Source organism: Podarcis cretensis, assembly GCF_951804945.1.
Source record: "Podarcis cretensis genome assembly, chromosome: 8".
NCBI classification, from domain to species: Eukaryota; Metazoa; Chordata; class Lepidosauria; order Squamata; family Lacertidae; genus Podarcis; species Podarcis cretensis.
In genome coordinates this window covers 59,621,010-59,636,062 of record NC_137177.1, presented here as the reverse complement: position 1 = coordinate 59,636,062, position 15,053 = coordinate 59,621,010, and the positions used below count along the sequence as shown (strand labels likewise).

Below are 15,053 nucleotides of genomic sequence, written 5' to 3'. Positions count from 1 at the left end.
GAGAATAACATGGTAGCGAGGAAGGGAGAAGGAGAAGGACCATGTTATGCCACCCTGAGTTCCTGGCATAAAGGACGGATGAAGAAAAACACAATGGTGATTATAAACAACCCAGAGACCCGGGGAGTAAGGCGGAACAAATATGCAATCCACTTCCCCACCTCGAATCGCCGTCTTGCTGCCCTCTTCCCAGTCGAGCCCCCCCCCCCCGTCCCAACTCACACGTTCAAGGCTTCACGAATCTTCTTCCGCCGCCGCCGCCGCCGCCCCCCGAAACGGCCTCAACCTTTTCTCTCCCTTCCCGCAGATGAAACACAGTCAGGAGGAAACTGGGAGGGAGCGCGGCCGGGGCGGTAACAACAGCGGTGGCAACAACAGCGGCAGCGGCGGCGTGAATCAAAGACAAACACGCTACCGCCCATCCCCGGCTCCTCCTCTTCCGCGGGGCGGAGCATCCTTCGTGCGCCTGCCTGCCTGCCAGCCCGAGGGCTGAAAGCGAAGGGCGGCCATCGCACGCGCACAGCGCCCCCGGCGCCGCGGCTGAGCTAGGCCCCGGCCTGCTTGGTTTCCATGGCAACGGCACGGCAGTCTGCGGCGACTCCCCGGCCTCAAAATGCATCCCTATGTACGCTTAGCTGGCTTGTTGATGCGAAATGTTTCTCAGCCGCCTTTCTTCCAGTTGGGGCTTACAAAGGACAGGAACGTCATTCAGTCAAGAGTGCGAATACAGTACAATAACAACAAAGGATCTGATCCTGCCTCTTCTTCCCAGTCCTAGTCCAAAACAGTGTTAAGAAACTTATATATGAAATCTAGGGGCTAAATGACCCCTTAAACCTAGGGTGTGGGCGCAACAACGGAATGTCTAGGTGTGTTTTTTTCATAACAAGGATAGAAAGCTGAAAATGAATGAACTGCCCCTAAAATATTATGTTCGTTTTTCACATGGTCTCTAGTCCGTCCCCTGCTCAGCCCCCTAATATTCTTCAGAGGGTCTCTTCTCCAGTCTTCAGAGTAGCTGGAAGTGGGGAGGCAGAAAAAGGTCCCCCTTTCCTTCCACTCTGCAGTTTTAATCTGAAATCTTAGGCGCAGTACTGCGCCCAGAACTCAGAAGCTGCTCCCGCTAATGAAATTCCCTGTCGCAAAATGCCCCTAGAACAATGGGAGTTTCAAACACTGGTCCAAAATTATAAGCAACTAGAGGACATGGCTGCAGGGCTCCAATCCTGTTTTTGCTTCATCCTGGAGGTATAAGTTCCAGTGAGGTTTATTTCTGAGTTAAAAGTAACTCAGTGTTGGTTTAGCCTGAGTTAGAACTTACTTTAGCCTTAGTTGTTTTTTTTTAAAAAAATTAAGTTAAATAACAATTAAGCTATCAAATAATTCAGCGTGACACAGCAAACCTCACAAAGGTCAAATCAGAGATCCCTTATTTTATAGTGAAGGCATTTAGTGCTTTTAGTGAAGACTGGCAAGGACTGTCTTAAATTCTTAATTTAATTCTTAATAGTGCCTGGGTTTTTCTTTAACACTGTGGGATAAACAACGGCAGCAAATAATGTGCAGCACCAAGAAATCCAAGCATTGTTGTTCCTGCTGTCTCTTACAGTAGTGGACCTGGCTAATAAGCATAGTAGTGGTGCTGATAGTGGTAATAATACCTTACAGAAGTTTAATGTGATCTTTTAGAATTTGTTTGCACTATTTTGTGAACCACCCTGGAAGTGCAAATATATAACGTTCATCGGTCAATTAACTGTCAGTGAAACCTCTGCAAAGACACAGCAGGAACGTAAGGATCTTTTGTAGCAACTTTTAACAAATTCTAGGGACCAGACGATGGGTGGCCGACGGCACAACGCTACTGACCGTTACGCATGCGTATTCTTCTTTGCCCTTTCCCTTCACCTCCCTTCTTCAGCCTCTTGCCCATATGTAGCCTGTCCAATGAAGATGAGGTTTGTTGGACGGCGGGCGCTTGAGGGAGAAATTGCCCAATAGAAAGAAGCGACGCTTTCATTGATTTGAAGGAAGTTCGAGAGCTTACGGCGCTACATGAAAGGGAGGAGGTGGAGGAAGAGGAAGGAAACCATAGACTTTGCGTCCGTGAATGGTGGTAGTCTGCGAGTTCTCCTTATTCCCTGGCCCTCACAATGAACTCGCTGGAACAGGCGGAAGGTAATTCGGGGTTCCCCTGAGGCGGGGTGGGGGGCGTCATAAAGGCACCAGCCTCCCTCCAGGGAAAGGACATTTTGCCTGTCCTGTATCCTCCTTTTCTTCCTCTCAGTGTCCCCAAACGAGTTTCTGAGGCAGTGAGCCGCCGCGGAAGAGAAAGAAAGCGGCTGGACCTGCAAAACTTAGTCTTTCCGATTAAATTGTCCTCCCGCTGCAGGGCTGACAACTATCCAACTGGCCCATGTGGTTGTGCCTTGAAACAGCAGACTGGTCCTCGAGAGACGAGTCGTACCGTGACAGTCTTGTTGCAGGACCTTGGCACTGGGTAAGGATTAACAAATGTTGTTGCTGTGGCATAAGCTTTTGTGAAGTGGATTCAGGTCTGCAGAAGCTTACACCATAATAACATTTTGTTAGTGCTGTACCCATCGAAGCTTGCGGCCAGTTTACCTGTGAGAGCGCCTCACCCCCATATATGCTCACTTGACCAGTCTGCGGAACTGGCACCGTTGCAGGTGCCACATAATACCCGTTCTGCATTTATAAGAAATAGATCTTTTAGTGTAGCAGCACCTACACTTTGGAACTCCCTGCCTATGGATATAAGGCAGGCGCCTTTCCCTATCCAGGCATGTAGAATGTTGATGTATGTTTTAATCTGTTTTTAGTTTATTTGCTTATTTTATTTTGGAATATTTTGCATAGTTGTTTTTAACTGTTTCTACTGATAATTTTATTTATTGTTTAATTCTCTTTCTAAACTGATTTGATTTTTTAAAAAATAAATAAGTGGTATAAATTTTGTGAAATAAATAAAATAAATAATATCTGTTCGGCACCAATTCATGATCTTCCTTTTCCAACAAGCCTCTTGAATTGAGGGTTTTGTTTTTGTTTTTAGATCCCAATCTGTATCCGTAGTGGAATTTAAATTGTTTTTAAATACAATTCCAATGTTAAATGACTTCCGGAGGTTTCATGGAAAATGATAGATAATACTGTCTTATACTGATGTCTAAAAAGGAAAGTGTTTTGTAGCACTTATTTATGTTATCTAAGTGCTACAAAACACTTTCCTTTTATGGTGCTGGAGGAGACTCTTGAGAGTCCCATGGACTGCAAGAAGATCAAACCTATCCATTCTTAAGGAAATCAGCCCTGAGTGCTCACTGGAAGGACAGATCGTGAAGCTGAGGCTCCAATACTTTGGCCACCTGATGAGAAGAGAAGACTCCCTGGAAAAGACCCTGATGTTGGGAAAGATGGAGGGCACAAGGAGAAGGGGACGACAGAGGACGAGATATTTGGATGGTGTTCTCGAAGCTACCAGCATTAGTTTGACCAAACTGCGGGAGGCAGTGGAAGACAGAAGTGCCTGCCGTTCTCTGGTCCATGGGGTCACGAAGAGTCGGACACGACTAAATGACTAAACAACAACAACAACAACAACAAATAAGACAGTATTATTTTTTTTATCTCCATGCCTTCAAGATGCTCCTCAGTTGCTTTCTGCAAATCAGGTGGTTGTTAAAAGGAACACAAGCAAATCTGTAGAGTTTTTTGAAGCCACTAGCAACTGAACTTTTGTAAAAAGAAAATTACTGAAGGCAGGGTTTAGGGGATATTTCACAGATGGTGCAATATGACCTTATTTTAGACCTATTATTGGTACTGTTTATCGTTGTTATAGAGGCAACTATGCCGAGTATTTTGTTTTTTTATAATTTTTTTTTATTAAGAGTTTTGTTAATACAATAAAGAAAAAAAGACAAAATAAACAGAGAACAAACAAAGAATAAAACAAACATAGGATTTTACATCTTGTAATAACCATCTTTTCTTCATTTTTTCCTTTTGGACTTCCTCACGTCTCTCGCTCCTACATTCCAAGTTAATAAAACTTTAGCCAGCAACTTATCACCTTATTTTCATTCTTATTGTACACAATTCCAATATTTTATCCCTAACTTTGAATATTTTTATCAAAATCCTGAATACCTAATTTTAACATGATATTCATTCAAAATTTATCTTTCTCATGAAATTCACTCATTCTCATAATCTTTTCAGCTAGCTTTATGGTGCCCTGTTGTTTTCAAATCTCTCATCCTTCTTAACACTCATATAATTTACAGTGTTTTTGAAGATAGTCCTTAAATTTCTTCCAATCCTCCTCCACTGCTTCTTCTCCCAGGTCTCGGATTCTGCCGGTCATTTCTGCTAACTCCATGTAGTCCATCAGTTGCATCTGCCATTCTTCCAACGTGGGCAAATCTTGAGTTTTCCAATGTTTGGCGACAAGTATCCTTGCTGCTGTTGTTGCATACATAAATAATGTTTGGTCCTTCTTTAACACCCTCTGGCCAACAATGCCCAAAAGGAAGGCCTCTGGTTTCTTAGGAAAGGTATACTTAAATACCTTTTTCAGCTCATTATATATCATTTCCCAGAAGGCCTTAACCCTAGGGCAAGTCCACCAGAGGTGAAAGAATGTTCCTTCAGTTTCCTTGCATTTCCAACACTTGTTATCTGGCAGGTGATATATTTTAGCTAGCTTGACTGGGGTCATGTACCACCTATATATCATTTTCATAATATTTTCTTTCAAGGCATTACATGCCGTAAACTTCATACCGGTAGTCCATAACTTTTCCCAGTCAGCAAACATAATATTATACCCAATATCCTGTGCCCATTTTATCATAGCTGATTTAACCGTTTCATCCTGTGTATTCCACCTCAGCAGCAAGTTATACATTCTTGAAAGTAATTTAGTCTTAGGTTCTAACAGTTCTGTTTCCAATTTCGATTTTTCCACTTGGAATCCTAACTTTTTATCCAATTTAAAAGCCTCTTTAATCTGAGCGTAATGTAGCCAATCTCGCACTTTATCTTTAAGTTTCTCCATACTCTGCAATCTCCAATTGTCTCCATCTCTTTCTAATATTTCCCAATATTTCGGCCATTTGACCTCCATATTGGGTCTTTTCACAGCCTTAGCTTCCATAGGTGATAACCACCTTGGGGTCTTGTTTTCTAATAAGTCTTTATATTTTATCCAGACATTAAACACTGCTTTCCTTACAATATGGTTCTTGAAATTCTTGTGAATCTTAACCTTGTCATACCACAGATACGCATGCCATCCAAAAGCATTGTTAAATCCTTCCAAGTCTAAAACATCAGTGTTTTCAAGAAGCAGCCAATCTTTCAACCAGCAAAAAGCTGCTGATTCATAATACAACTTTAAGTCTGGCAGGGCAAACCCCCCTCTTTATTTAGCATCAGTTAATATTTTAAACTTAATTCTGGGCTTTTTGCCCTGCCAGACAAATTTAGAGATATCTCTTTGCCACCTCCCGAAACACTCCATTTTATCCACAATCTGTAAAGTCTGAAAAAAAAACAACATCCTTGGCAATACATTCATTTTTATAGCAGCAATTCGGCCCAACAAGGAAAGTTTCAGTCTTGACCAACTTTCTAAATCCCTCTTAATTTCTGACCAACACTTTTCATAATTGTCCTTAAATAAATTCAGATTCTTTGCTGTTATGTTCACCCCTAGATATTTTACTTTTTTAACCATGTTTAACTCTGTCTCTTTCTGAAACCTTTCTGACTCTGAAACTGTCAAATTTTTTTCCAATACCTTAGTTTTTTGTTTATTTAGTTTAAATCCCGCCACCCGACCAAACTCTTGAATCAATTGTAAAGCCCTTTTCGTACTAGATTCTGGCTCCTGTAGGGTCAAAACTAGGTCATCTGCAAAAGCCTTAAGTTTGTACTGCTTCGCTCCGACCTGAATTCCTTCCACCAACCGGTCCCCTCTAATCATATTCAAGAGCACTTCCAGGACCGAAATAAATAACAGAGGGGAAATAGGGCAACCTTGTCGTGTTCCTTTTTCAATTTTAAACTCTTCTGTCACCACATTGTTAACTATCAATTTAGCCTTTTGTTCTGAATAGATTGCATCTATCCCATTTTCAAATCCCCGTCCCACTCCCATCCCTTCCAGGTTTTTCTTCATAAACTTCCAAGAAATGTTGTCAAAGGCCTTCTCTGCATCTATAAATATTAACACTGCTCTTGTATTAATATTTGTTTGCAAAAGTTCCAAGATATCAATAATGTTCCTTGTGTTAGCAAACAAATGTCTTCCTGGGAGAAAGCCTGCCTGATCTTTATGGATCACTTCGCTTAAAACCTTTTTAAATCTGTTTGCTAAAATGTCTGCAAAAATTTTGTAATCCACATTTAGAAGGGAAATGGGGCGGTAGTTCTTAAGTTGTGTCTTTTCCAATTCAGATTTAGGTATCAATGTGATGAAGGCTTCTTTCCACGTTTCCGGTGCTTTTTTCCCCTCCATAATCTCATTGCAAACCTCCATTAGTGGATGTATCAAGTAGTCTTTCAATATCTTATAATATTTGGAGGTAAGCCCATCAGGCCCTGGGGATTTGCCCAATTGCATGTTCTGAATGGCAACTTCAATCTCTTGTCGAGTTATTTTACAATTCAGGATTGATCTGTTTTCTTGAGACAACATTGGTAATCCATTCTTTATCAGAAATTGTTCTATCTCAACTTCATTTTGCGGCCCTTGAGTATATAGTTGTTTGAAATATCTCTGGAAGCACTTCCTAATCTCCACAGGGTTCTGAATATTTCTTCCTTCAGTCTCTAGGTTAGTGATCGTGTTTAATTTTTGTCTCTTTTTCAACTGCCATGCTAGCAGTTTTCCACATTTATTTGCCGAATCGAATGATCTTTGTTTCATTAACTTGACTTTCCACTCCACTTCCTGATTTATCAATTTGGAGTATTGTGCTTGGTGAAATTTAATTTCTTTCAAAATCTCCTTTGACTTTGGTTTCGATCTTAACTTCTTCTCACATTCTTTATATGCCGAGTATTTTGAAAGCCTCTTCTTAATGTCTGCAAAATGTGTATGATGGGGATAGTCAAACCTTTTTTCAATTGTGTGCTGCATTCCCTTTGGGTAAACTGTGGAGAGCTGTATGCTGGTGGTCAAACCTAGTGAATGTGTTGTTGATTAACTAATCTGGAATAAAGTCTGCCCTACTTCATATTTTTCACTAGTGTAAAGTAAATTTAAAACAGTCTAACACCACAATCCAATACTTGTCTACTCAAAAGTAAGCCCCATTTTGTTCAATGATGCTTACTTCCAGTAAGTATAGTATTTCTAAGTCTAATTAGATGGTTGCCTTTCTTTCTTTCAGATCTCAAGGCTTTTGAAAGAAGGCTTACTGAATATATAGCTTGTTTACAACCAGCTACTGGACGCTGGAGAAGTAAGTCAAGCTCTCTAAGAGCAGTACAGATTTGCCTATAAATGCTTCGATCAAATTGTACCTACATAGTGTGGTATTAACATTTCAGTAGCTTTTATGATATATTTGTGATGCAAAATTCTGCATAAGAAAAGAAAATATAGGATAAATAATACTGTCTTACTGCCAAAGAGAACTATAGTACAGTGGTGTCCTGAACTTCTGAAAGCAGTTATTTTTGGAACTAAGATGAGAACAGCAACTTTTTTTTTTTAAGCATACCAACAATCCTATAAAGTAGGTTAGGCTTAAAGATACTTACTTAAGACCCTTGTGATTCCTTTACAGCTGAGCAGGGTTTTATTCTGGATTTCCCACATGAAAGATCTCTATTTAAGTGCATCTGCGTCTCCTATGTGTTCACTATGCGTTTGAACACCTCTTAAGATATTGCCACCAAAATTTGCATGATGATTCCTGAGATCAAGGAGCAAACATCTATATTTGAATACAATTGGATTCTATTTTGAACGAAGATGGCAGACTGAACCTTTCAAAACTGCACTGATTTTTTGATTTATTGGAATTCCATGTACAAGGCTGCTAGTTAATGAATACAGTCATGCTAATTCTAGAAAAAACAGAAGTCCTCTTCAGACATTACTTGCGTGAAGAGGGGCAAACTGTTTTAGGCATAACTTCTGTAGCGGAGAGTCTGCTCTTTGAATGGAGGCATGCTTCTGTCTATGGAGCAGCACACAGTGGCAGAAATTGTGCCCCAGGACATTAGGGATGGGGCTAAATGCACAACACTGCAGCCCCCTTTACTGTGCTTCTATTTTTCATGTGAGGAATGCCTGAATACTGCTGTAGTTAATAGTTGCCTATGGAAGAGAGGTTACTTCTGCTCTGAATACCCATGTGTTGAAGAAGTATTTATTGAACTTGGAAATTTGCAACACATTTAAATTACTAGCTAACCTAACAAACGGCAGTTCTTCTGACTTTTTGTGCCTATTGAATATTGCATAGAATTATCTATTGATGGCTGTTCCTGTGCAGATATATATTTTTTAAGGATGAATGAGGTACAGGATGTGCTGTTCAATGAACTGCAGGTTCCACTTATTTCAGTGGAACGTAAATCGCCCAATTTAGTACGACTGTCATGTTCTTTGAGAATAACTAAGACCTTTTTTTAGAAGTTATCCCTTATATGTTGTGCAAATATATTGCTTCTAACATTTTCCTTTTCCATTAGTAATACTTATAGTCGTATCAGTCTGTACAGCAACTGGTGCCTGGAACTGGTTAATAGATCCTGAAACGCAGAAGGTGGGTAGTAGCATTCTCAAATGTCTTGCTACTGTGTTGCTTTCCTATTTAATCTATTTGAACTTGTGGCATAAATTCATGCGTAATGCTATGCATATATTAACAGGTTTTATAAACTGCTGAAAAGTTCCCCATGGTATCCTATAGCCGAACCTAGACATCGTGTTTAGTGTCAGTGCAGTATTTCTATCCAGGGTGGACTAGAACAATGTTTGTGTCACAACCAGGGATCTGGTTGCATCATGATTTTTGGCTTGTTAGGTTATAGCTTAATCTAGTAGCTATAATGTTCTTAAGATCATTTCTATGTGCCTATTCTTTGGGACACTGCTAGCCTTCATAATTGCAAAGGTAGGAAGTTGGGACCTTTATGTCAGTCAGAGCTTATGAAGAGCCCTGCTGGATCAGACCAAAGATCTGCCTTGTCCAGCATCCTGTTTTCACAGTAGCGAATGAGAGGGAAATCAAATCTGTTACTTTATATATTAATTTCTAAATTAATAATTTATTCCCCCTCTTATATTAGTGTTAAAATTAGTAACTTGTTTGCCCCTCATTCTCGACTGTATCATATGCTTCTTTTAAAATCAAAACAACTTCTGTAGGTTGAAGCAGACTTGTGGACAGATGCCTTAAAAGTTAGCAGTGGTGATTCTTTAGCTGAGTATTGTGCTCTCCAATGAAGATTTAAATATTTTAGTTGTATTAATTTTATTAATTTCAAGCTAATTGTGTATTCATAAAGCGTTGTTTGGTTTTCTCCTAGGTTTCTTTCTTCACATCTCTATGGAATCATCCATTCTTCACAGTTAGCTGTATTACTCTTATAGGTTTGTTTTTTGCTGGAATACATAAAAGAGTGGTGGCACCCTCAATGTATCCTTTATTCAGTACCTGGCATATATTTAACCATGATCACACTGGCAATAATTTCAACTGAAGAAACTTTTAACTACTGTTCTATTCTCTCTGAGAACAGAGTCAAAGAACGGAGAGAGTTTGAACACTTTTCTTGAACGGGGAGTACGGTCGTAAGCTCCTGTATTCCCTCTTTGTGGTGACATGTGAATAAGATCATCTCCTCTCAGGGTGGCGCTTTCCACAACATTGTGTGTGACCCTACAGCCACTCTGCAAAACAACTCTATGGTAATTGTTCCCAGGATATAGCTGGAGTGCAAGGGTAGTCACAGAACTTTGCTACCTATTACTTTACTGATAAAAAAAAACAAAACAGAGAGCATACAACTTGGGTGGGAAACCACCACCCAAGGGCTGAATGCAGCCCAAGACCTCCCCATCTGACCTTCAGTGCCCCTTCTCTCTAGTGCAATCATTTTGCTTTGCTTTGCCATGACTCTAGAGACTGGTATGTTTCTTTGATGTTTTCTGTTCAGCATAGCAGCGCGATGTCGAACAGTCCTGGCAGAATACAACATGTCCTGTGATGATGTAAGTGGCTTTGGTTTCCCTGGCCTAATAATCTTCCAATACACATTGTCTTACAATCCTCTATTGTCTTTAAGTTCCCAGTTTACTCTATGTGCTTCTAGTTTCTTCCTCCCATCGGTGTGCTCGAGGTGGTCTATTCTGCATGGGACTAAGACATTAAGGATCTTTTTGCCCTATATCCTTCTATAAGAAGTGGCCTAAATATTCCTTATAATGTTGCTAGTAGACAAACCTGAGTGCCCTCCTTATCTGACATGAAATCCTTAAATTATTAAGAAATGAAAGATCAATCAGGGTGCATATTGTGCTATCTTTGATCTGTAGCATGCAAAAAAATAATAATTCTATAAATTCTGTAGATTCATTGCACAGGGGACTGGGAACCTATTATTGTAGTTCGCATATAAAAAAGAAAAGAATTATTCTACTAATAACTGACTAATTAGATTCATAATCCTTGCAAACAAACTCTGTTCTCAGTTTCCACTCTTTAAGCTAGATCAGCCTTTGTTAACTTGGCTCTCTCCAGATGGCCATGCTGACCGGGCTGATGGGAGTTGTAGTTCAAAACATCTGGACAGCAAGTTGGCGTAGGCTTAGCAAGACGACGGAGAAGTAATCCCAACATAGCAGGAGTTGCTGTAATGTGAAAGTGATTTCTTTCTTCCCCAGACTGGAAAACTAATATTGAAACCCCGGCTTCACGTCCAGTAACCCACTATCTCCATTCAACTCTACTCGCTGCTGTGGAAATGTAAGAAAAGAACTTTCTTTGAGAGAGTGAGGCCATATAGGATTGTGGGGTGTTGAGTTGACAGCAAAAGCGTGAAAACATCTGGTTTATTTATTCATAATTTCCTTGCGTTTTCTTGTCTGTTTTATGCTTTCAATTCCTTCTCTGGCAGCAGGGCGCGAGTAAGCTGTAGCCTTCCAAATGCTGGGGGACTCCGACTCCCATCAGCCCCAGCAGAGTTGAGGGTAAGGGATAATGGGAGCTATAGTCCAATAGCAGCTGGAGGGACACAGGTTCTCCAACCCTGCCAGACAGTATTAGTATGTCTCTGGGGCTTCATCTTCAGCAAGGTGGGATCCTCTACTTAGAAAAGGACTCAATGGGTTTTATGATGTGCAAATCACTGTAAATAGAAAATGGAACCAGTATTTGAAGAGATACTTAAACCTGCCATTCACACAGCGTTTACCATTACATTTGTTCATTAATCATGGCTATCTCCCTCCCCACCCAACGCTGCATTTTATATATAAAAAATTCTTCTGGCAGAACTCTTCTTGGTGCGTATTACTTTGAATTTTGTCACAAAAGCTCCTGTTCTTCAGTTCCTTGCATTAGCAGTAGCCTATTTTCAGCAAATTCTATGTTTAGGCTTTTAATATTTTAAAACCTCTGTGTGTTTGGGGCATACAGTAATGATGTATTGTATCTGAAATTTACACTGTGGTACTTTTGCCACGAAACTAGTATTGCTTAACTTCAGATTACTTGATAAAAAGAAAGTGCCACCAATGTAACAAAGCTCAAGGTAGATTCAGACTTTCCTTTGGGCCCAGTCTGACATAATGCTGCCTGAGTCCTTAGGCATCATTAGGCAACCTGCAGACCTCTGTGTGCTTTTCCCTCTCAGGTGAAACTTCTTTTCAGTTTCTGAGCTAGTGAAAGTTACTGCTTCCTTGGTGCCAGCATTTTTGCTAACCACATTTGGTGCCAAGCCAGTTTGCAAGCCTGCTTCGAATCACTGCTGCAAACTGTGGTTTGACATTAGCTAGGGTTGGCAGAAATGTTAGCATAATGCATTAATTCACTATGCAGTGGAGCATAAGCTGCATTATTGATATTGCACGAGAGGGTTAGATGCCCGGAGGAGGAAGAGTATGCGAAGCTGTGGCATGCTATCTGATTATATGAGCAGGCAGCATGACACTTAATGCAAGACCATCTATTTCCCTCCTTTTGCCCAGTTGGATCATCATAATCAGGCATGACAAATGCATAGTAGCCACTGAGTCAAATTCTCAAATGCCTGTGGAACTTGGTGGGTTGGGGATGGCAATTGAAATAGCTTTGTGAAGAGGCAAAATCAGCCATCTGAATCTACCTTTATTGCAGAAAAGTGTTAAAACTTAAAAGTGGCTGTTACACATAGTATGACTTTGAAATACTGACACAAAGCAATTTAATTTTAAATCCTTCCTGTGCCTTTTTACAAGACCTGTTTCAAGCTATTTTAAGAAGAGTATAAAACTTTAAGAGCACAAAGCAACTGGCAGTGTAGGAAATGCTGCACCACAAGGAAGATTTTGTACATACAGGAAACCAAAACTACACTTGTGTCAATGTTTAATTCTCCTTTGAATGCTGCAATTAAATCCTGTGCTCTCGAAGTCTTCTCTGCATTTCTAGCTCCACCTGTGTTTTTAAGTGCTGTAAATTTTTGTGTATAAAATAAACATTTTATTTATAATGATATGTTTGCTGGCATTTGTATTTGAAATTGCAAGTATATAAAAGTTAGGAGTGATGAAATCTATTAATTTCACATTTAACGCTTCTCATGTTACCAACTTTTGAAAATTCAGTTTTTAAAAACTCTGCTTCAGATATATAGGGTTGGTCAGCTTCTGCAATTCTGCATCTACAGGACAGGTGTGGAATTTTATACAGTACTGTAGTTGTATTCCTGCAAAATTTCAGACAAGACCCAGAACAGCCATGACTGGGGCAACTTAGAGATGGATAACTTAATTGGATGAGACCTTTATTTAAATATAGTCATATGAGTTTTCTCATTAATGGTATTCACTAATACCTTGGGCTTATTAGAACAAGTATTTGGTACTAAATGCTGGCCCACTGACATAACAAGTAAGAGAACAAACCAGAAAGTCTTCCATTAACCATAGTTTCCTGTGGCTTCTGAAACATGAAACTCTGGTTAAGGGGTTCAGAACAAGCCACTGTGGTTTGAAGTTGGTTTCCCAGTTTGGTGTAAGTGGTAACCTATAAATGTTAAGGGAAGACTTTCTGGTTTGTTTGCCATGCATGCAACCCATTCATACAAGAAAACAATCACCTAAATTGACAGTTATTAGATGCTTTGATACTGAAGCAACTAAAGGAGGACTTGATGCTTAGTATGACAGTACTGAAAATCTTTTTAATATCTAAATTATAGATCATGTGAAGATGTAAGACCTTTGAACATTGCATAAATCTCAATTTTTGTTTTCCTAGATCACGATAGGTTCTGTTTTTATTTGGTTTTAAGTCTATACAGCAGTGTTATGCATTTGGGTTCATGTTGCCACCAGCTTGATTCCAAAAAATCTGCAGTCTGGCTTTCCTAAATTGCAGAAACTTTCAAGCTGCAGAAATCCAAACCACAGCTGCCCTCCACAAACCTCTTCCTCCTCCCACCCCATTGCTTAGGACAGTCAGTATGAGTCTAAGGGATCACCCTGGTGATCACTCAGCTTGACCACAGTAGTTGAGATACTGGTAACTTCAATATTTGATTACTGCAATGTACTCTCTGTGGGGCTTCTCTGTGGATCTGGAAATGGTACTTAATGTAGAATGCTGCAACACAAATGCTGATGGGTGAGACCCTATCAATCATTTAGTATATCAGCACCTACTCTTTGGAACTCCCTGCCTGTTGACATCAGACAGAAGCCTTCGCTGTACTCTTCAGCACCTGCTTAAAACATTTTTGTTTATGCAAGCCTATCCAGAAATGTAGAATGCTAACATGCATTTAATCTTTTCATGCTTACTGTAGATTTTTGAACGTTTTTAAATAGCTGTTTTTAATAGTCTTTTGTTGATAATTTTACTGTTTTGATTTTATCTTTCACAAACCTCATAGAGGTTTTATTACAATCAAACACCACATCAATATTGTGAAATAATAAATAAATTTCTGAAATCTTGGTGGGGGGCAGAATGTAACATTTGATGTATTAGTACCAAATTATTAGCTTTACAAAGTGTTTATTCTTGTTTGAATTTTACGGCTGTTATGATATAATGATTTTCATCAAAATCAGGCCCATGCGACCCCAGGGACTAGTCTGGACATGTCTAACTTTCCGTAAGCATGTAAATGAACACTCCCCTTCCCCTTCTGGATAACTGAAACCGCCAGTCTTCCCCAGCCTTTGCTGCAGTCTTACATTTTGAACTGAGACAATGGAAGAGGAAACTTCACAGCAGGAAATATGTGGGAAAGATTTTCATCAAGACAAATATACTGGAGAACTTGGGGTATCATTTCTCCCCCTTCTGCGCAACGAAGCAATTTCCTGACAATTCCATCGATTTTTCCAAGACTGACACTGGCGGATCACCTAATATGTGGTATAAGAGACCTTTCATTTTCTAATTATTTTCTGTGGGAAGCAGCATGCATTTATTATTTAAGTGTTCGCTTTGCCGTACTGCATAAATAGAAACTAATGCTTCAGTCCTGGGCTCGATTTCCTAGGAGTAAGTCCCGGTGAACTTGCTTCCGAGGAAATGTGCATAGCACTGTGTTGTAAGATATGCTTGAGGGGAACACGTGTTGTTTCACGGGCTTCTAAAACCTTAATAACATGAATGTTTTTATTCAGTTTTAAACCTATGCAGCAGTGTTCTGCATTTGGGTTCATGTTGCCACCAGCTTGGTTCTGAAAATCTTTGAAGTCTGGCTTTCCTAAGTTGCAAAAAATTTCAAGCTGCAGAAAGCTAAACTATGGCTGCTGTCCGCAAACCTCTTTTTTTCTTTCCATTTCT

At 39.9% G+C, this 15,053-nt stretch overlaps 1 protein-coding gene across 1 annotated transcript; it reads left to right on the top strand.

Annotated features, from left to right (window-relative positions):
* Positions 1-1,815: 1,815 nt before the first annotated feature.
* On the top strand, positions 1,816-12,744 carry CNEP1R1 (CTD nuclear envelope phosphatase 1 regulatory subunit 1). The gene is made up of 6 exons (XM_079988975.1): positions 1,816-2,178; positions 7,425-7,496; positions 8,737-8,810; positions 9,577-9,686; positions 10,207-10,261; positions 10,934-12,744. Exons 1-6 carry the CDS (start codon positions 2,154-2,156, stop codon positions 10,973-10,975), a joined length of 378 nt encoding a protein of 125 aa, XP_079845101.1. The 5' UTR covers positions 1,816-2,153; the 3' UTR covers positions 10,976-12,744.
* Positions 12,745-15,053: the final 2,309 nt, after the last annotated feature.

Coding starts and splice junctions, on each gene's coding strand:
- CNEP1R1 (XM_079988975.1), top strand. CDS start 2,154: ATGAACTCGCTGGAACAGGCGGAAG. Junction 8,811..9,576: donor TAGATCCTGAAACGCAGAAG/GTGGGTAGTAGC, acceptor GTTTTCTCCTAG/GTTTCTTTCTTCACATCTCT. Junction 9,687..10,206: donor AGAGTGGTGGCACCCTCAAT/GTATCCTTTATT, acceptor TTTTCTGTTCAG/CATAGCAGCGCGATGTCGAA.